At 27.4% G+C, this 23,311-nt stretch overlaps 2 protein-coding genes across 4 annotated transcripts; one reads left to right on the top strand and one right to left on the bottom strand.

The window, feature by feature from the left end:
- The first annotated feature begins 1,400 nt into the window (after nucleotides 1-1,400).
- On the top strand, nucleotides 1,401-12,387 carry LOC113845944 (peroxidase P7-like). 3 transcript variants are annotated; one of them, XM_027473684.1, is made up of 5 exons: nucleotides 1,401-1,417; nucleotides 9,919-10,099; nucleotides 10,954-11,145; nucleotides 11,565-11,730; nucleotides 11,996-12,387. In XM_027473684.1, exons 1-5 carry the CDS (start codon nucleotides 1,401-1,403, stop codon nucleotides 12,385-12,387), a joined length of 948 nt encoding a protein of 315 aa, XP_027329485.1. The 3 variants fall into 3 exon arrangements, with proteins under 3 accessions (XP_027329485.1, XP_027329484.1, XP_027329483.1); XM_027473683.1 differs by lacking the exon at nucleotides 1,401-1,417 and adding an exon at nucleotides 4,025-4,074; XM_027473682.1 differs by lacking the exon at nucleotides 1,401-1,417 and having other exon boundaries at nucleotides 9,842-10,099.
- A 4,571-nt stretch (nucleotides 12,388-16,958) lies between these two features.
- On the bottom strand, nucleotides 16,959-17,575 carry LOC113874503. The gene has a single exon (XM_027512725.1). It carries the CDS (start codon nucleotides 17,538-17,540, stop codon nucleotides 16,959-16,961), a length of 582 nt encoding a protein of 193 aa, XP_027368526.1. The 5' UTR covers nucleotides 17,541-17,575.
- Nucleotides 17,576-23,311: the final 5,736 nt, after the last annotated feature.

Below are 23,311 nucleotides of genomic sequence, written 5' to 3' on the forward strand. Positions count from 1 at the left end.
TATCTAAAATTAATTATGTAAATTTATTTTAATTTTGAAAAATATTTATTTAATCTCTAACCATTAATTATTTTTATTTTAGAAGAAGAAAAAATTATTTATTAAAATGATAACTCATTATCTTTAAAAAAATTATTTTAAAAATTATTTTGACTTGACGAGTCCGGGTCTTTCTAAAAATTATGAAGTTGGTTTGATTAAAATTAAGTGTAGTAAAAGAAAATTTATTTTTAAAATTAAATTATTTTCATAAAATTATAATGTTTAGGATACAAGATAACACGATTATAAATGTATCCTATAAGAAACAATATAGAAGGTAAAAGAAAATCACACAACTATATTACAAATTGTTAAATTTTTTTAATAATAATAAAAAAAATATTATAGTTTGTAAATGAGAAAAAGTTTGAATTTGAATATTCATATTAAAAAAAAACTTAAAATAGTGTAAGTTATACATAAATCCCTCATAATTTATTGGATAATTAAAAATAATGTAAATTACACATCGATATTATAAAAATTTGTATAAATAAGTAAAAAAATATTTAATTATTTAATTTATCAAAATTAGAAGTATGACTTAAGAAATTTTAAAATATGAAATTAATTTTATTTTAATAAAAAAATAGATTTATTTAGATTGATTAAAGAAGATACTTATTTAATAAAAAGATAAAAAAATTCATTTGATATATTTATATTATATAAAACCTAAAGTAATGTTGGTACACATATGTTTTTGACAATTTATAACGCATAAAGGTATAGTCGCTACACATTAGAATTATAAATTATTTTTGTTAATAAAATAATTTAGATTTAAATTAGTTAATTGATTCTTAAGTTGGTAATTAGAAGAAAAATATATCTTGATTTATTATTAAGGTGGTTAACTAATTAATTAAAGATAATATATGATAAAATTATAAAAATAAAATAAAATAATAATAAGACTCATTCATTAAATAAATTAATAATCATCATAATAATAAATAATAATATTCATAAATTAATAATAATGATAAATAAATAAATAAAAATGGAAAATATATATTGAATTAATTAAATAAAAAATCAAAAGAGAAAAAAAAATCCGTACTCAAAAAAGAAAAAAATAAAAAAAAGGTAAAAAAGTCCAAAATTTAAAATTTTTAGATTTGACGGAGGAATGATTTTAAGGTTAGGAGTGTGATTTTCTCTAAGAAAAGAAGGAAAGTCATGAAAGTATGAAAGTGTAGAAGTAAGGTTAATGGAGACCATGTTTTTGGGTGATAGAAGTTAGTGTGAGAAAAAGGGAGAGAAAGGAGGAAGGGTAAAGACGGAGCTTCTATGGCAACTTTTGTATTTGAGAATGTTGATGGATGGAAAAATGAGTGGAGAGATGGTAGGTCTTGATGCTTAAAGTGGTGGTGTGGGAAAAAAAATGAATGAAAAAAAAAGAGTGAATTTTTGGATAGTTGAAGGTGGTGTGGTTTAGAAAAAACAAAAAGATAAAAAATGGTGGAGATTTATTTTTTTTTTTGCTATTTGGAATTAATTTGATATATGAAATGATTATTCAAAATATTAATATACATTAAGAAGAAAAAATGTATAAAAGACATGATGAAACTTACATGTTTTTGAAATTTTTTTCTTGCTTTTCTTTTTACTTCTATCCTCCTTCAACCTCTTTCTCTCTAGGTTTAAAATATCTTCCCTCAAACCAAATTTTTAGCCTCCTTTGATGCCTCCTCTCTCCATGGTTCTTTTTCCCTCTTATTGCTAGGATTTTCATAAAATGTCAAAAATTGTGAATTTTTCTTTTTTTATGTATAAAGTAGCATTGGTTTAAGAGTTTGATTATTTGTAATATTTTATTTTTCTTTTAAAAATTAATTCTAAATTTTTTCTATTTTATTAAGACAAATTTTTATTTTTTCCTTAAAATTGTTTATTTCTATTTTCCTTTTGTAATATTAAAATTCAGATTTTTTTAAAATAAAAAATTTTAAATCAGAATTTTAGTGTTTATAGTTGCATCTCTTTACTCAATTTTTATCAAATAATATGTATGAACAAGTCTCATATTAGAGTGATAAAAATTGAATAAAGAAGTGAACCAATTTTGGTTTAAAAATGATAAGATACATAAAAAGAAAAAGACAACATGAGAAGCTATTAGAGAAACCATGATTTGTGATAGTTTGTGTTTAACAAATAATAACAAGAATCATGAGACAACATTAAGCTTTGACTAAGAACCAAGGTTGCAAGGCAAATAATGGGCTTAAGCTTAAAATAAAAGTTGCATGTGAAGTAAATCAGGTTATGAACTTTTGACAATAAAGTAAAGGGAACCAGCCACGTCCTAGGCTTTGACAGAGAAATGAGATGTGTTAGGTTCTGGGCTTTGACAGAATAGTGAAACATGCTAGTCAGGTGCTGGGTTTTTAAGAGAAAAGTGAAATGTGACAGTCAAGTTCTGAGCTTTGACAAAGAAGTGAAATATGTCAGTCAGGTTTTCAGCTTTGACAGAAATGTGAAATTTGCCAATCAAGTGTTGGGCTTTGAGAGAAAAGTGAAAGTACCAGTCAGGTTTTGAGCTTTGACAGAGAAGTGACAAAGAAGTAAAATGTGCCAGTCAAGTTTTGGGTTTTGAAAAAAAAGTAAAATGTGCTAGTCAAGTTTCGAGCTTTAAGAGAAAAGTGAAATGTGTCTGTCAGGTTCTGGGCTTTGACAAAATGTAAAGAGACTTGGATAAAAAAAGTAAAGAAAGTCAATCAAATTCTAAATTACAAAAGAAAATAAAAAGGACAGTCAGACTCCGGACTTTAACAGTAAAAATAAGACAGAAAAATAAAGAGATCAATCATCTTCTGAATTATGGAAAAAAATGAATGATAAAAAAAAAGATAGATTTTTTGGTGGTTGAAGGTAGTGTGATTTGAAAAAAATAAAAAGATAAAGAATGGTGGAAATTTTTTCTTTTTTTGCCATTTGAGATTAATTGATATATGAAATGTTCATTCAAAATATTAATATACATAAAGAAGAAAAAATGTATAAAATGCATGATGAAACTTACATGTTTTTGAAATTTTTTTTACTTTTCTTTTCACTTTTATCTTCCTTCAACATCTTTCTCTCTAGGTTTAAAATATCATCAAACAAAATTTTCAACCCCCTTTAATGTCTCATCTCTCTATGGTTCTTTTTCTCTTTTATTGCTAGAATTTTTACAAAATGTCAAAAATTCTGAATTTTTTTTTATATATAAAATAATATTAGTTTAAGAGTTTGATTATTTATAAAATTTTATTTTATTTTTAAAAATTAACTCTAAATTTTTTTTATTTTATTAAGATAAAAAAAATTTCTTTAAAAATTTTTATTTCTATTCTCTTTTTAATAATATTAAATTTTAGATTTTTTTAAAATCAAAACTTTTAAATTAAATTTTAGTGTTCACAGACTAACAAGTATCTGTAGTCGGTTCTAAAAACTTCAGTAGCAATGCGTAACTTGCGTGCATGGTCCTTGCATTGTGTATGGATTCCTAATATAACATTGCATTATGAATCACTAAAAGGCCGAAACAGCGTTGGGTCATAGGCCCGTTCTGCCAAGGAACCTACTTTGACTAATGCACTGCATTATCCATTCACCTTGACAGTGACACTAACTATAAATAATTAAATACTCCACACCAATAATGATATCTTGTACACTCTATTCATTTCCTTTTTCTACAAATGCATTTTAGATATATTGTAAGATATGCCTTACTATTTTAACCTACCTTGATGTTTTCTTTATAAAGAGGCAAATTATTATTAAGAAAATTAGGCACAACTCTATATTTGCTTCAAAATAAGGAGGCGTCTCTTTTAGTTAAATAGAATCAGCATACAAAAAAGCTAACTTTGTTAAATGGTCTATAACATTGCTCATAACTTTCATTATTAGACTGTTCTGTTTATACAGAGTTTGGGCGAATAGTACATTATCAGTCTCAATTTCTAATGTCCCAAAACCAATGTCTGCAGCTAGTGTTAGGGCCCACCTGAGTCATAGTGCTTCAGCAATGTGAATTTTTTCATAGTCATCCAACTTTTTTGCGGCTGCAGCTAACACTTATCTTTTATCATTTTTAAAGATTGTATCTAATCCAATTCCATTCTCCTTTCCGCACTTATGAATATTTAATTTCACACAATTTGGTGATGATACATAATCTGAAATTTAATTTGTTGGTTCCACCTTACGAAAGTAATTTTTTTCATGCCTAAAGTTTTTTTTTCTTTTGTTATGGATCCAAAGTTTATTATGTTTAACCATTTTAAAATATCCTAAACATAGTATAATTTTCATATATTATTTTGCATGTAAAAACTTAAACTTTATTTGAAATTTTGAAGAAAAAAAAATTTGAGAGGTAAATGAGAGATGGAGGAAGGAAGGGAGACTAGCTTCCTTATTTGAATGCTAAAAATTTCTGAAAAACACTCAAAATATAATTGACAGGAGTTTTGAAAGACAATTAAAAATCTTCAAACTTCTACTCCTTATTTTTAAGAACTCTAAAAACAACGAATTTTTAAAAATTCTTTCCTGTTCCTTCTTCCCTAAATTGAACTTGGAAACATAACCTTAGAGATTTATAGGAATAATAACCATTCCCAATTGCACATCAGTGTAGTGTCTATCTGTTTCCATACCAGTTAATTTCTTTTACTCTCTGTTTTTTTTTAATTACACTGACCTTTTTTTTTTTATCATCCAAAGATAGACTTTTAAGACATTAATTAATTTTAAAAAATAAATTTTGAAAAGATAGGATCAAAAGAAATTACCCGCATACCAATGTGCAAATTACGATCTGGCGCTTAGGATTTCTTATGGGCTTCGATGCATAACCTTGACGTTAATTTAAGGCCATCACAATATTTTTAGTTACAAGCCTATTATGAGCCCAAACTCAAAAAAAGGGTTAAGTTTAGATATAATTAATATTATCATGTGTTGCTGCACAAGCCATTATCTATCTTAGATATAATTAATATTTTTTAAGTGGAAGTTCAGGATTATCCCACTACCAAACCGGTAACTTAGCGATGAGACGTGCTAAAACTTCTAAAACTTTTTTTGGGTTAAATAAAACTTCTAAAACTTAAAATTGACGTTCCGGAAGAAGTTAAGATAAATGATGTAAAGGGGAGAGGAAAAAATATTTATGAGTATATTTATCTTTAGTTGCCTAATGGGTATACTTTTAATTAGATTAGATCCTTCATCTATTTCACTTCCTAATTTTCAAATTAACTATTAGCATAACCCATCATTCAATTCTCAAACTGATCTTCCAATTATTCCATCTTTCATTTTCATCTTTTAGTTCATTTGAAAATTCACGTATTAAGTATCTTTGACACTACTATGCATCAAGTGGGGGACAAAGAAAGTAGATGGATGAGTTTGAATTAAGTTAACACCTTAATTAAATGAGAATGAGAATAACATAAAAAAATGTATTAAGAGATCTATTGAATTAGAAAATGCTATGAACAAAGTGCATTGCAATGAAGATTATAGCCATTAAATTCACTCAGATATATTAGAGCAATTGAGAGTTGAATAGGAAGTTGAAGATCACAACGATAGTTAAAGATGAATAAAGAAAATATAAATTTAAACTTGTGTTTTTACGAAATATAAATACAATTTTTATTAATTGAAAATATCTTTTGATAATAAGGAATAAAGCAGAAACAAAGTCAATAATTTTAGTATAGAGGTATGATATATTAAAAAGATACATATATTAATACAGAAAGAATACTAATAATATTTTTTAAATGTGTTCTGTGTGACCTTACATGAACAGATACAAAACGAAAATAATAATAATAATAATTTCGGAAATATTCAATTCATGCTTTTTAGGATTGAAAACAAATTCAAATCTTAGCTTCTATAATCATTTGAATAATTTTCCATCAGTAATGATTGATATATCGGATAAATCTCTAGCTGTAAGTGAAATTAATCATTTTGTATTAACGAAATATAAATCAGTGAGGTGACTTTAAGTTGGGAAGCATCTATACTACTTGAATCAGTGAGATTATCCTAATTCATCGTCAACGCAGAAAAAGATAAAGCAAAACAAGAAAACGGTGTAAGAAAAATGAATTTTCAATTATGTAGCTATTCATCTAGAAAGGGTAAGAATTACATATCTCTTTATGACTTTCTTTTCTCTTCACAAGCGTACACAGCGGGATCATAGCTCCAACTTTGACGATTCAAACAATAGCAATGTGAACCCAACCAAAAAGATGAGATCCTTTGCATCTTGAGCAGACAATTAGGTAAAACTAATCAAATTAGATTAATATTGAAAGAAAATAAATCGCAATCCTCTCATATTGAATTGAAAAGGCCTTGTCTGCATTAGAGTGCTATATTCTCCATTAGATTGTAAATTGATCCATGTAGAATCTTTCTCGGATCGGAATTCATTTGTTTATGGTATGGGAAGATATTGTTAAAGAAATTAATTTTTAATTTTTTTTCTAATTTAGCCCTCAAATATTTTTTATTTGATTTCTCTTAGTAATTTATTAAACTATTTTGTTATTTACTTGATTATATAATATTTAAGTTGACTCTATAATTTAATTGAGATATAACATTAATTAAATATGTTATTAATAATGTCATATATATTTCATATTTCTTAGTGAAATTTTAAGTTTTAGAGTTAAATTTTTAAAATAAAAATTTAAAGATATAATAAAAGTATCCTTTACCTTAATTGTATTACATTATATGTGTCAAATATTGTCAAAGTAAATGTACATAAACAAATAAAAAAAAATTAATGAATCATTAATAGATTACTTTATAAATATGGATTTTTTAAGAGATTTGTTTTAAAGAAAATAAAATAAAGGGTTAAGCAAGAACAACGTGAATTTTGAGGAACTGGAAATTTATTTAAGCTTAATCAAAATTACGAATGTCTCACTTTACCAAAACCATCCTATGACAGTAGAAGTTTTACCCACTTGCTCATAAATGTAATTAAAATTTAATTTAACATTGATCTCGCAGTAATTACCATTCAAGGGTTAAATAAATCCATTTTACATTTAAAGTAAACAATGTACTAATACAACTTATATTTTAACCGAGTTTCTAGCCTTTCTAGCCTCGTGGACACAAAGATTGTGCAGGACATATAGTAGTGAAAAACAGCAAGTGTAGTTATGTCAAACCACTCGACAACTGGATCTCCTTAGTAAATGGTATTAGTTAAGCTTTAGCAATGAGGTTATGATTAAGGGCTTCATTAACCTAATAAAAAAAACAGGGTGAGGGTATGAGAGATTCGTTACACTCGGTCAAACTTCAAATATTCTAAAATGAGTAGATTTTCTAGCACGGCTTTCACTTTCTAATGATCAAAAGACGATGAAAAGCCTATCATATTTGGTCATAACAAAAAATTCAAAGCCTCTAAACCCTCTTCCTACTTTCCCAAAGGACACATTTCTCATGGCCAGCATGCCACTTTTCTTTAATTTGGAACAACAGACACTACCGTACGAGAGAGAATGGAAGTCCACTATTCGTTAATTAAAAATATTAAATGTAACTTTCATTAGATTTATATGTTATTCGTAACGTCTGTCTCTTAAAAACATGAGCAGTAACATAATCAATAAATTATAAACTTAATTATTTTCTTTTAGGACTGAGGACTGTCTCCGTTTTCTCTCTTGATTCATTTTCAAAACTTGCAAAACTTGGTATTTGCCAGCTAATCATGAGTTAACTTATTTACTAATACATTTATTGTAGCTGTTTTCTACTTTATGGGGCTAGCTTTTTCTGATGATAGTAAAAATATTTAACTTTTTTGACTAACTAGATCAGGTACGAATTGCACTTGAATTACGCTTATCTAGTAGACTTGTTCAAACAAACAAACAAAAAATAGTGGCAGAGAAAACCACAGTTTGCTGTACTTCAACAACTCCGAGAATCTGAAGGCAGGAGGAAGAAAGAAACAAAAAAATCCACCGTTTCTTACCGTTCTCCTTGATGACAACTCAACCCTCGTTAACTTTGACCATATCACCCACTTCCTTCTCCTTCTCCATCTCTATCATATTCAAGTGTTTTGATATATTTTATTTTAAGACAGTGATGGAACTTTTAATTTGCTGCGTAATTTATTTTTGTAAATTCATCTCTATGCACGATACTCCATATATTCGACTCGTTATTGATATTTACAAATCTCTTATTGATTTCTCTTCGTATCCCTTTATTACTTATAATTCTTGCTTCAATGGTTTGGGTTTATTGTTACTTAGAATTTATAGTTTGTGTTTAATGTATCTTTGCAGAAAAATCTTAAGTACTATAATCATAATTATTATTGGTTGAGTATCATGCATGATAGTAATTAAAACTTTTTAAACAGGATATGCCGGTGTAAACAAACTTTTTAAAAGATATAATTTTTTTAAAAAGGATTAACTTTAGATTTTAAGGTCGAGGATAAATAATTTAAAGTATTAAACATTTATTAAAAAATTATTTATCACATTAAAAAAAAAGATTATTAAGTTATATATTTTTAATAAAAAAATTACTTTTTTATGTTTACACTTAACTTTAAAGATTAAAGTTAACAAAATTATTTTTTTTAAAATTAACACCAAATTATATGATAGGGTGCCACCTCTTTTTCTTATGTCCATTTGCGGTTCATGTGTGACAATAATTATACTTTTTATTTTACTTACTACCTCTAGAAACTTATTCTTTGAACATGCAAATGCTAGATTTTCTATATGTAGCTACGTTAATAAAATGTGAAAAGCTATTTTTGTGGTATACATGATGGCCTTGTGAGGTATTTGGAAGTATAGGAATGCAATCATTTTTTCACAAGCTAGTGTGGATCCAAATTTAGTAGTAGAGAACATTAAACACAAAGCATGACTCACAATTACAACACTCTCTTCAACAAGTTATTTCTCTAATAATACATGGTATTTAGAATCATTGGAAAGTTTCAAATTGTTTTTTTCCTAAAAATTATTACATAGATACTTTATAATGAGTCTATTTTGGGATGAGTAACCCTTGTACTCAATATCAATAGATTTTTTTGTGCTTATAAATAAATAAATAAATATATATATATATATATATATATATATATATATATATGAATGATAGGGTGCCACTACTATAAACAAAGTTATCATTTACTAACTCTTTAATATTGGGTTAGCTTTTGTTAGAATAAATTTTCTCTAATAAAATTAGAATTATTAGGCTATATACTTTCAATTTGTACTAATATATGAATATTATCATAATAAATAACTATATTCGTAATACGTATCACTGTAGCATTTGCTATTTGTTAGTAAGTCTTTAAAATATTTTACTAATAATTTAAATTATTATTAGACAAAATCTATATTATGGCGTAATATATGGGACCCAGAGAAGAAAAAAAAGTTTACTAACTATTTGCCAACATTTTGACAAATCATGGCAAGCCGGCAGCGTAAGTCATTGGTTCAAAGAAAAATGAAGCAGTTCACTTCGTTATTTATGAATTGATTGATCAAATCACAAAAAATGAAGTAAACATTGCATGCATTTTGATGACTTAGCAATGACTGCGTGTTAGGTTAGGTTACAGCAGAGAGACAAAGCACCTTGAGATTTAATCTTACGTTGACAAATTAAATGTTGCCAATTAAGGACTAGGGACAGTGGCCTTATAAATATGTGACTTACACTAAACTATCTCAAGCACAAAGCACAAAATACACTCATAGAGATAATTACTTACAGGGTTTTGGCTATGGCTTCGTTTTGTTCTAGCTTTATGATTAGTTTTACCCTTTTGGTCCTCATGTTGGGGAGTGCCAATGCAACACTTTCCACAAACTTCTATTCCATCTCTTGCCCAAAACTCTTTGAGACTGTGAAATGCACAGTGGAATCCGCCATATCAAAGGAGGCACGAATGGGTGCTTCTCTCCTTCGTTTGTTCTTCCACGATTGCTTTGTTAATGTAATCTCTCTCTCTCTTTCTCTCTCTCACACACTCCCTCCATATGTATGTATCTACTAATTAACTAATTCATGACATACAAACAGAATTACTATATATTGTGTATATATATAGTATTTGAAAAGTATTAGTAACATATTCTTTTAATATACTTTTTAGAATACATATACGACGAGACACATTATTTATGAAGTATGATTTGCACCATGGTAAAATTTGATTTTCACTGTCTCATTTCCTCTAAAAATTCCGAGATTAATGGAATCTATATATGATATTCACACATCCACAATTTTACAGAATATTTTTAGTATTAATCAATATCATGTTTCTAACATTATAATGAGGTATATATCTAAACTGTTTGACAGGCAAAATTTACGTTACTCATAAGCGGGTAATTAACAAGTTATAAATACATTAATTAATTTTTACATTTTGTTAATAAAAAAAATTTCATTATTAATTCAGTGATCTAAATAATATGAAAAATGTAGTATACAAATACATTACCTAAAAGGTATTTGTGGACGACTGTAGTTTTTTTTTTTTTTTCAAATATCGAATTAGAAAAAATAACATGAATTTTTAGCTTCATATTATTTTTAGCTACCTATTTATGTTTCCATCTTGATCACCAGCAATTCTAATAACTTGAATTTATGTACAATAATTTTTTAGCAAAAATTGCATTATATCTATTATTAAATTTAGTATATTAATAGTATTAAATATTAAAAAAAATAAAAAATATTATTCATTAATTTTTTATACTGCATTTTTAGACCCACATTAAAAAAACTTTATATAAAGAGACGACTATATTTGCTTGATAGAATAAATAAACATTGCAGGGGTGTGATGGTTCAGTTCTACTTGATGACACATCAAGCTTCACTGGAGAAAAGAATGCAGGTCCCAACAAGAACTCTGCTCGTGGATTTGAAGTGATTGACAAAATTAAGTTGGCGGTGGAGAAAGTGTGCCCAGGTGTCGTTTCCTGTGCTGACATCCTTGCCATCACTGCCAGAGACTCCGTCGCCATCGTAAGCAATTCATTCACGGAAAATTCATCACACAGTTAATCATATATCAATATATGTCGAAATTGTTTGCTTCAACTCTTTTCTTTATTATTAATTTAAGTGTCAATAAGCCATTTCTTTGTTAGTCTCATGTTCGAGTGTTCTGAATGAAAATAAAAGAGTTTAATTTCCTTAAATAATTAAATCTACATGCCTTAACTTGGATTAGTGGCTTTTGGGTTGTCTTAAGACAAAAAAAAATGATGATCTAATTTGTTGTGTGTTTATATTAAGATTAAAGTCCCTCTCACACTTTCTCATCTTGCACCTTGTCTATGTATATGTTATATATATTCATGAACCAATCTCCACACACATCACAAACATATACAAGTGTGATCAAAGTAGTGACTTGAATATATTTTGTGCAATTTGATAAGCTTGGAGGGCCAACATGGGACGTGAAGCTTGGAAGAAGAGACTCCAGGACAGCTAGCCAATCAGCTGCCAACAACGGCATCCCAGCACCCTCTTCAAACCTCAATCAACTCATCTCAAAATTCAGTGCTCTTGGACTTTCCACCACAGACTTGGTCGCATTGTCCGGTACATAACATCAATTAGAGGCCCTTTTACTTTATCCTTCTTCTTTCTCATTTTACGCATCTTAAAAAAAATAATTAATAAAAAATTAACCATAATTTTTTATAATATTTAATTGACAAAATTATCTCTAATAAAATTAAAATACTATAAATTAACAAGTAATTTGAAATAAACTAAAAATAGCCAGGTCAAATAAATTGTTTAGCTTAACACAACAAAGTCATAATTTTCATTTCATTGATTGGGTGAAACTATTCCACAAAAGGGGGTCACACAATTGGACAGGCAAGGTGCACAAACTTCAGAGGCCGAATCTACAACGAGAGCAACATAGATAGCACCTTTGCTCGCATGAGACAATCTAGGTGCCCAAAAGCCTCAGGTTCAGGTGACAACAACCTGGCACCCCTTGACCTCGCCACTCCAACATTCTTTGACAACCACTACTTCAAGAACCTCATTGAGAAGAAGGGCCTCATTCACTCTGACCAACAACTCTTCAATGGTGGCTCCACTGACTCCATAGTGCGTGGCTATAGCTCCAACCCAAGTTCCTTTTTCTCTGATTTTGCCACCGCCATGATCAAGATGGGAGACATCTCTCCCCTCACTGGCTCAAAGGGAGAGATAAGAAAGAATTGCAGAAGGGTGAACTAATTTAATTAATTAAGACTCCTACTTATGAATTTATGGATATACGTGTATATCCCATAAACCATGTCTTAAGTTTTTAAATTTGTTTTGCTGTCTTTTTTAATGTTGTGTGCTTCTAATATGTCCAATGTCGTTATTATTCTTGCTTCCAAGTGCAAATGTTGAAGATTTAAAAAAAAGAAAAAGGCTTTACGAATTGGTTAAATTGGTTTGATGTATAAGTTCGATATGTACAAGTTCGTTTGTGACTTTATCCATTTATATATATTTTTTCATATTTTTGTATTCCATTTGAATTTTATTTTATTTTATTTTTGTCTTTTCATCTCAACTTGTCGCTTTCTTTTTATATTTATGTTCTTATTTTTAAATGTGTTTCGTTGAGAAACTTTTGCAGTTTCAGTTTTATTTTTGGGTACGAGTTTTTTAGTAGTTTTTATAATGACCCTTTTCGTCCACGATGATCAATTATTAAATATAAATTAAAATCACGATATCTGAAGTTCTTATTGGGTCTAATTTCTAGCTATTTAAAGCTGGTTGTTGAGGATAGTGCCATGAGCCAAATATAAGGATAAATATAATATACATGATTGGGCAATTATATGAGCCAGGAAATAAAAGGTCTTTAGGTGAGGTAACTGTTGACTCTCCTGATGCATATGCAGTGGCACTGGCCGGTGGAAGAGGATTATGTTCGTTTTCAACTTGAGATTTTAATTTTTGTAAAAGGATTAACTTGAGATGTTAGATATTTTGGTTATCCAAAGAAAAAAACGGGGGGTGTATAATATAGTGCATATGAGGAGAGGAGTAAACTTATTTGGGTGGGCTCAACAATCTTATGATGGCTTCTATCACTTTAAATCCTATATCCAAATTTTACTAATATTTGGGCTTCTTTCAGCCCAAATTCTTAGCTTTTGTTATTGAGTTAATAAATAGTCATGTACTATTCGGCCCGAAAACAGTCATGCACTATGACAGAGAACAATAGTACTGTAATACAGTTGTGATAAATTTTAAAAAGTAAAAAATTAAATAAAAGCTTTTGATTTTTTTAGAAATTTTATCATTTAATGTCTTTAAAACTTAAGGAATATAATTTTCTTTTAATTTATGACAAAATTTTTATATATTATTTTTTTCTGAGTTATTTAAAAGCTTATCTAAATTAAGCCTATATACATGATAAATGACCAAAGGAAAAAAAACATTATGACTTCATTTTCTTAGTGGAACAATATAAGATTAGGCCTAGCTAGCATGATGTTATCCCTCTATCTTTAGCTTTTAAAGGCAAAGAGATGCCCTGACGGGAAGCGTTGCTACGATCTTTGTTTGATTTTATTTTTGAACAAAAATAAATAAATTAGAGGGACAGGATGATGGCATAGAAACTTGGTTGAATGAGACAAAAATTAAATATTATGCTTAGCATTATCAACAAGTGAAGCTAAAAGAAGGTCAACAAGACATGTGGCAAAGGAGTGCAAATTGATCTCGTAGGAGTTTATTACTAAAATCTGCATGCAAGTGGATTTAGAAACAGAATGTTGAAGTTCTTCACAGAGCTCTAGTTGCAGTTTACTCATTTGGAACTTGCAACACTTTCACGGAAGGTTATTCATGATATAGTTTCATTAAATGTCAATTTGTACATAAAGGGACCATGTTTCACTAATGATCCAATAACGTTTCTTTACAAGCACGAAAAGGAGACAAGTTAGCATTTATTCTTCAAATGTAAGTTTTCTTATTGCATTTTGTGAATTATTTATGCCTGATTAATTTAGTGTGGAAGTCGCATTTTTGAGCTGGAAAAAAAATCATTTATTACACTAAAAAAAAGTTGAGATTTACTAACAAACAAAAAATTATCAAGTATTAGAATAATATTCCTTAGTATATTTTCTTTTAACAAAAAGTAAATTGTTAATAAAAAATTTGAAAATCTATGCTGACGTGTGTATATTAATAGTATACATTAATATGATATGCTAATAAAATTATTTGTTAGTATAATATATAATATTATTAGCACAAACTCAAAATATTTATTTAATAATTTATTTTTTGTTAAAATTTATCTATATTAATAAAAAAATAATTTAATGTTAAAGTGTTAATAAATGAACAATAGGCTAATTTAAACTTTTTAACTTGATTAATTAAATAGATCAGCCTTGAACTTAAGAAAAAATTTATTAAACTTATAGAGTGGTCTATTTAAAACTCATAAAATTTATAACAATATATTAAATAAAGTAAATTTTTAAATAAATAAAATCTTAAATTAGGTTTTCATTAAAATTGAAAAGTGTCCTTATCACATACTTTATAAGAGAAAGAGAGTTGTTTGCTAGAATTTTTTACATTAATGTTGTTTAATCTATAGTATACGCATAATATTGATTTGTATTTGTACAATCTCAATTAGACAATTATGTCTAACACTGATTTATCTCATCCATAATTTTTATGTGTAACTATTTTTTGTTTTTTTTTTTTTGTTCTTTATTTTCATGTTAACAAAATGTCTTTTCTAATTAAGAATAGTAAAATAATTTTTTATTTAAAAGTCTCAATATAAAGTAGATTATTAAAAAAGTTAATAGGCTAAAATAGACTTTTAAAAAAATTAGATTAAGCTTAATAAAAAAACTTATAAAAAATATGAGTTTTAAAATTATTAAAAAAATTTTACCTGTTTATATAAAGTCTAACCTATTTACATCTCTTGTTACAATATTTAAAATTAAGAGTGTATTTATTTTAAAGTTTTTTAGAATAATTATGATACATATTTAATTTGTAATCATAAATTTTACTTTATAAATTTAGTATAATAAGAGAAATTATATATATATATATATATATATATATATATATTATGTGAAAGAAAATGACTTACCATTATCTAACGGTAACTTATTCATCAACAAAATATTTTATAATATTTCAATATGTAAAATAATTTTTATTATTAATTTTATATTAATAAACAATAAAATTAATAATTTATTAAAAAAGACGTAAATACCTATTAATCTTTATAGGATATCACGTTATCATAACTGAATTTAGAGAAAATATAAGAATAACAGCAAATAAATTATGTTATTTTCAGTTCTTCAAATGTGGACAGAGAAGATGAGCTACAGAGCGGGATGTTGAGGTGGACAGAAGTAAAAATTAAAAAGAAAGGTGTGACTTGAACGGTGGATGAACCCTGCGTATTAATTGTTTGAAGTTTTAGTGCAATACACGGAGATCAGAGATGACACTTGTAAAGGCAAAATATATCTGTATAAAAAGGGTGAAAGTATCCATTATACTCTCACGATCTAATAAATTTTGCTTTATAAAGAAACATTTAAATTATATTTTTGATAATTTAACAAAAATCTATTTTGTGGAAGTGCATGCCAAATTTCATAATAATCAGTACGTATAAACTAATGCAAGAATAAATGCCAACAACTACCGGAAGCGCTTGCCGTGTGCTTTGTGTCAACGATGAAGGAAACCAGATGGTGAGTGCCTAGTTGGAAAACTACAGAACCCATTCAAAATATTTCTTCTATCCGTATCTCAAACTGCCTTCAATCTCAATCCTTTCAGAAACTATTCACACTTTATGGTACATTTAAAGAATAAATTACAGAGTTAATAACTAAAGAAATAATTTTGAACTTTATAATAGAAGCGCTTATATAATATAAGCTATGGATTTAATAAAATCTATTCTTTTTTTATGCACACCACTTCAAATTTGATGCATCAGAATCTAACTAGTAACTGTGTTTTTTCAGATTATTTTATTCTAAACATGTAAAGAATGACTCAAGCAAATAGGTTAATTCGAGCTCAGCGCTTACAGAACTTGTATAATACTAGAGGTTCAAATGTATAGCAAACTTAACGCATGTGCATGTGCATGAACATAATTTTTAAAGGAATGTATTAGTTAGCGAACATAATTTTTAAAGGAATGTATTAGTTAGCTTAAATCGAATTAATTTTTGTCGCTTTATATACCCTAAATAGAATTATCTCATATTTACATTGTACTAATCTAGCTACGGCCTAATTGTACTCATCTCGCGTCACACGTGGTGTTTTATTGTAGTTTTTTAATATTAAAAATAAAGAAGTGTAACCCATCTCTTCTTTTTTTCAATGACGAAGTGTACTCATTTTTAATTATTACCTTTATAGGGTTACGATTCCGATTAGGCACAAATATGAAACATATAAATTAGCTAGAAACCTGGGGACATGTATAAAATATTCATTATTCACTTGAATATGTAGACGTGATGTATAATTGAATAATTAGAAGATATGATTATACTCAAGTATATATATAATACTAAAAGGGAGTCTAATTTAAAGCATATACATAGTTATAATCATGATTAATATTGTGAGATATGAAATTATTATGTCAGACTCCGACACATTTAAACCCACATAATCACCAACCATACAACAAACAGTTTGAATGATTTTCTTCAAGGTGTAAACCATGCAAAACATTAATTTCTAACGAAGTTACCTTCACACACAAATTAGACAGCTCCATGTCTTACAATTGCATTCTTTATGTTTCCAAAAGGATAGCATCCTCTAAATCCATTTGAAGCTTTAGGTTTCAGAAAAGAACGATGGGTTGTTGAGTGTGTGAGAGAGGAGAGATTCCCTTGATCTTTGTCTTTCAAGGAATATGAGTCTGCTGGGTATACTAATGACCATGATGATGATGATGTGGTTGATGACGACGACGACGACCGAGATGATGTTGGCGACACATGATGACCCTTTCTTGAGCCTGAAAACCTTGGCAAAACACACGAAAATATATTATTAACCTTGGAGTTTCTTCTCTTGTTATTGGACTTAGAATTGGAATAATAAGAAGGTGGGGGTGTGAGGGGTGGAAGAGAGGTCTCAGAAGAAGGGTGCTTTGGTGTGCCTGGTTGTGCCTCCCACATGAAAGGAACAGCAATTGAAGTCCCTCCATAGTAGACCCTTGAAGAAGTGTTGGCCATAGAAGTCTCCTTTGCCATTAGTCTTGAGAAGAATCCATCATCTTGCTGTATTCTGAAGGACTTCTCAACGGAGACATGGATATTAGCACTATCATTGAGCATTTTGGAATGATAAGTCTATGATCTAAAATATGCCTAAACGGAAAACGGAGCTATATAGTATATACTCTCTTTTGTTTGATGTCTACACCATATCATTGTTTAATGGCTTCCCGTACTTGATACTATTAGAATTTAAAACATATAAATATAATAAAGGGTGCTTGTTCTTCTAAATTACTATGGAATTGGTTTTTTTCATATGGGAATTTAATTTTAGATTTAATCAAGGAGGGACCGGGGTGTTCGTTCAACTTAATGATAGGGATTGTTTTGAAGGGCATCAATTTATTTGTGACGAAATTTAATGCCTGATATATATGGTTGATAATTAAACTATAAAATTGAATAGGTAATTAAGGGTAGCTGACGAATTATTTTTAGAAGAATCTGGATCATTGACTAAGACTGGCGTACTAGTTTTAGGGGTGGTTCCTTTATAAATCATCATTGGTGATCAGAAGCAGTTGAGAGGCAAGGGAATTTGGTTACGGGGGAACACAGTAATAAATGAAAACATGTCGTGGTCCATGATTCCTTGAATGAGAAGAGAAATTTGTAGATATATAGTGTGTTTACTTGCTTTCTTGTGAAAGTATGAAGAGGGTTCATTTTTACTTATCTATGTGATTGTCATATGCAAGTAGTATCTAATTTCATTCATTATTTGAGCACGATTTAAGTAACACCGACAGGGCTAGTGTGAAAGGTCTCAAATCCTCATCTTGGTTAACCGAGAGTTTTGCATGATTAAGGAATCGAATGACATCAAGTACACTATAATTAATCAATGCATGCCACGTGAATTATTATCTGATTGGCAATATTTTTTCTCTTCTAATAAACTACAAAAATAAATAAACCCATCTTATAATCAGCTGCAATGTGTTAGGTAGTTGAAAGACCTGAATTTTGCACCATGCCCTCCTCCTACCCAACTTTATGAAGTTAGTGCCTTGTGTATTGGATGCTGAACAATTCATCCATCCTCATTAAATAGCAGGAAGAAATAAATGAATGTGTTGACCTACTCAAGCATAACGGATGGAGACATTTCACACTGTACATTATCAGAGTGAAAGGTATTAGTATTATTCATTCGAACGTGTATCTGAGAATACACAATAAGAATCTACCTTTAGTTAAGTTTTATTAGAAATTACGTAACATTACAAGATCTTAAGCATTAATAATATTAAATATTATAATTTTTAATAAAAATTTACTATTTATCATTAAATTCGAGGGTAGAAAAACAGCTATTTACTGTTAGCAATGAAATGTCAATATGGTATGAGCTGTATGATCAGAAAAATCCTCTGTTTTTTCATTAGAGAATTGCTGCTACCCGTTGATAGCGTTTATTTGATCTTTCATATACGTTTTGCTAAATCTTTAAGTCCTCAAATCAGATTTAATTATTTGAACCTACCCTATACTAGTTTGAATGAATGGAGTCTAATTCTCTAAAAAAAGATAATGCAATTCTACACCGAACAAAAATTGTTCATTATCAACCACCTTAATAATTAGATATTCTGTAACGTGTAAGAGAATAATTACACAATGGTCCACAGAAGGTTCAGTAGTGTGTTGCTATCTATTACCATAATCACTTAGCCCTGATGGATAATAGAATCAACATGCAGGCAGTGCACTGATCCAGAGCTGAAATATAATTTGATGCCTCTTCTATACTCTAAGTCAAATACATCGAATGGTGAACAACATATTAAACGACCACAAGCATTAATTATATATCTACTTGAATTAGAATTTAAAGTGTTTTTCCCTAAATCTGAAAGTTATGGTTAATTATTACTGCTCCACTCAAGGTGCCATCATATGATGGCGATTCTATGGAATACTTAAGAGCTCTTAATCACGTGTTTTTTTTAAATATATTATAATATAAAGAACAGAATTCACTTGTTACAAACTCCCATTGTTGTGTTCTGTGAGAGGTGTTGCGTGCCCACATGAGCGAAAAATAAAATAATTTTGATAGGAAAAAAGTTACTTTGGTTTGTGCATTTACGATGAAGAATGGTCTGAATTAGACACCACAACGGAGAACGCGGATGGGATGTGAAGAGATGAAAAAGGAAAAAAAAATCATATCAAATTTCGTCTCCATCAAGATCAGAAAACTCATGGAAAATCAGCTTCAACCTCATTTTTTTTCTTAATTCAAATCACCTATTTATGTTCTTTCAATAAGTTATGTCTTAAGAATGTTTTGCTTTGAATAATATTAAAAATCTTAAAAATAATAACTTAAAAACCAAACCATGTTTTTAACAAAAATATGTTTTTTTAACTTATTATCATTTGTAGTTTTAGTAATTATGAAAAAAGAGAGTATGAAAATTAAATTTAACTCTACTTTTAATATATATAAATTATCTTCATGATTTTATAATTAAGGAATGTTTGCTTACTTACAAGGTTAACTAGCTGAACTTAATGGATACTTGCAAAAAATATTTAAGATGAAGAGGAGTGTTCTACATTTAGGTATAAGTACTTGCCTGTAAGAATTTATAAAAATAGGTACAAATTTAAGTACTTTGATGTCTATACCATTACATACTCACATATTACTATATATATTAAATTTAAAATAAGAAATTAAAATCATATTTATAACATTTATAATTCATATTCACGAGTTTATAAATTAGTAGATTCATAAGTTATGTTATATTTAAATTTAACTAAAAGTAACTTCTTCATTACAAACACTAAACATATATTATGTTTTGTAATTTATTACTTTATTATTTTGAATTTGAATTTTGTTAAATTGAAGTGCAGGTAACAAATTAAGATTTGAAGATTTAGGTAGTAGATAATCACAAGATACATGCATGCACATTTGAGTTATTATTATCCATCTTAGTATAGATTTAAAGATAAGTTTTTTTTTTAAAAAAAAATATGCCAACAGGAATCATAATACCCTACTCAAATTTATGAATGACAACTTTATTCTCTGTTCTCACCTTTATAAATAAGGAAAAATTCAACCTTAAATTCATTTATTTTTTTTATTTCCATCAAAGTCGGGCTGAGATTAAACAAGTACACGAGTTTAATTTTAATTGTCAAGTCTAATTTAAACACAAAAAGATTGTGTTATTTTCACTTGACTCTAACACAAAGGAAGAGATTATAATTAAGATAAAGGAAAAAAAAGGGGAAAATTGAATAATTCTAGATATTTATAAATGAAATATATTTTTAATAATATATCGGTTGATTAAATGAGAAAATATTAAATATTTTATGTTTTTAACGTATAAAATATATTAAAATTTTAAAATTTTCTATAAATTAGTAAGAAGATTAATAGAATAATTTAGTATTAGTACTTGCCAAAAGTATGTTATGCGATATATTATTAAGACAAGACAAATTGATGAATTTGAATTTTCTCTCACATTAACAGGTATAAAAAATATTTTAATATATTTTTTTCTCTTTTATTGATGTTAACTATTTAAAATTTGGCAGGATCGAAATTCCAAATTAGGGGGGTGATTGTAAGAAGGAAGTAATTATTGTAGGATAATTAATTAAAATATTTCCTTTCTTCCCATCTTGCTCTTGAGCTACCTTGGGGCTATATATGCCCATGTCCCTTCCCCATTTTTTATTTTACATGTAAATTTTTTATATGTGATTCAATTTAAAATTTTTACAATTTATATATAATTAGATTGATTCGATTTTTCAACAATTTTAATTCTTGCAAGTGTGCTTTGAATGTACGATAAAGATGTTGTGTGCCTAAGAAAGCCTAAGCCCCCCCTCCTTTTCAACTTTCAAGTTGTACTATTAATAATATTTTAGTAAAGAAATTATGCACATATGTTAAATGGGTGAATTTGGTTAGTTGATAATTAATTAATATCTTTTTCTAACATAAGTTACTCATTGTAATGAATTTGTTTATATAAATTAAAAAATTTATTTAAACACACTGACACTATAAAATTTGATATTATTATTTAATAATAAATTATCATATCAGTAGTAATTATTAATTTTTATCACAATTAATAGAAAATTATATTTATATTATAATTAAGTAATAATATAAAAATATTTACTGTATAATAATTTTCTTTTATTATCATTTGTGTTAACTTCTTACTCCTTTATCATGATATGGCTGTAATCGCTTTGACATTCTGTCCATCTTTTTCTTTCATTTTGTTTTTCCTTCCCATTTTCCTTTTTAAGATTCTTGATGTTAGTTTTCTCCAAAAACATAAAAAAATCATCATCATGATTTGCTTTTTCTTTTTTCGTTTTCAAATGGGTGTGGTTCCTGAAAAAGTTACAATGACAGATTGTATAGTTCACTTTCTTCTTCTTTCACAAAAACATCTGCACCATTTCCATTGAAGTGTAAATAATCTAACATTGGCGTTCAGAGGCATCTAAAGGGATAGTACTTCCTGCTTTGCTAGAAATTGTTTCCATTTTCGGTGACCTTATTCTATGTCTCCGTAAGAGTCCAGTTACTGTACACAGTATTCACCATGGAAATCACTTCTTTCTTAAATTGTTGAATCCAAAACTTGTACGTAAGGAGTAGCGTTTAGGCTCATTAATATATTCTTTTTTTCAGATGGATTATTCTATCACTCCCTCTATTTTAAATTAAGAAACATTTTAGTAAAAAAATATTAAGTAACGTTTCATGACTTTAATAAAATAATATTTTTTTATTTTAATAATGTCTCTACTAGATAATGAATATAATGATTTTTAAGTATTGTATGAGTCAAATTTTTAGCAAACAAGGAAAATAAGTAATAAAAATAATTTAGTAAGAATATTTTACTGATTAAGATATTATTTGTAAATATTAAAACTCAATCAATTTAAAATGAAGAGGATTTTTTTTACAATAAAACTATTTTTTAATTTTATAAATATGATGTAATTCTCTTAGCTTTTTTTTTCTTTGTTTTTTCCTATAAAATTATTAAAATCTCAGTTTTAAACATTCACCATGTATAAAACTTCTCTAATATTCTTTCGATATCTGATTTGGAAAATTGGAAAACTATTCATCAACTTGGATGAAAGCAGGTTAAGTTATACTAAGTTTTGAATAAGAAAGTTTAAGTTAGTTAATAATTTAAATTTAAATTTAACATATTATCTGTTATAAACATTTTAATAAATTTAATTTGAGTTTTTTAGAACATTACTTTTAACTTATTAGTATTTTTAATAGCTTATATTGTACTGAGACGTTTCTTTATAATTAAGTTATTAAATTATCTAAATAAGTTATGTTTAAAAAATTCACAAGATTTATATATAATATTATGAAGTTTAAAATTTTATTTATTTTAAATTTTAATTTATTTAACATATATTATAATTAAATATAAAATTAATTTATATATTATTATAATTTAGTTAATACTAAGTTAAAATTGTTACTTGATTTTTTTTATTACTTTCTATGAATTTTTAGATTTCATATGAATATCTATATTTACATTTATAAGAATTTTTTATTACCTTATATAAGCTTTTTATATTTTATTAAAATTATATTATATATATTAAAATAAAATACTTATTCATTACATGTCAAATTTATTACCTTAGAGAATTCTCGAACCATATTATTCTAATTTTTTAGGGTTAATTTTTCATTAAACAAGTTACATATATTTCCTTTCTTTGAAGGCAGGGATTGATTGAAGAGAGAGAAAGCTCGTCCCATATCCAAATCTACTCTCCCA

Source organism: Abrus precatorius, unplaced genomic scaffold (genome assembly GCF_003935025.1).
Source record: "Abrus precatorius isolate BTA unplaced genomic scaffold, Abrus_2018 Scaffold8, whole genome shotgun sequence".
In the NCBI taxonomy this organism is placed as follows: domain Eukaryota; kingdom Viridiplantae; phylum Streptophyta; class Magnoliopsida; order Fabales; family Fabaceae; genus Abrus; species Abrus precatorius.

Excerpts from the sequence above, each read along its gene's own strand:
- LOC113845944 (XM_027473683.1), top strand. The coding sequence starts at position 4,025 with ATGTCTGCAGCTAGTGTTAGGGCCCACCTGAGTCATAGTGCTTCAGCA. Across the intron at positions 10,100-10,953 it reads TCCACGATTGCTTTGTTAAT|GGGTGTGATGGTTCAGTTCT; the intron begins GTAATCTCTCTC and ends TAAACATTGCAG. Across the intron at positions 11,146-11,564 it reads CCAGAGACTCCGTCGCCATC|CTTGGAGGGCCAACATGGGA; the intron begins GTAAGCAATTCA and ends CAATTTGATAAG.
- LOC113874503 (XM_027512725.1), bottom strand. The coding sequence starts at position 17,540 with ATGCTCAATGATAGTGCTAATATCCATGTCTCCGTTGAGAAGTCCTTC.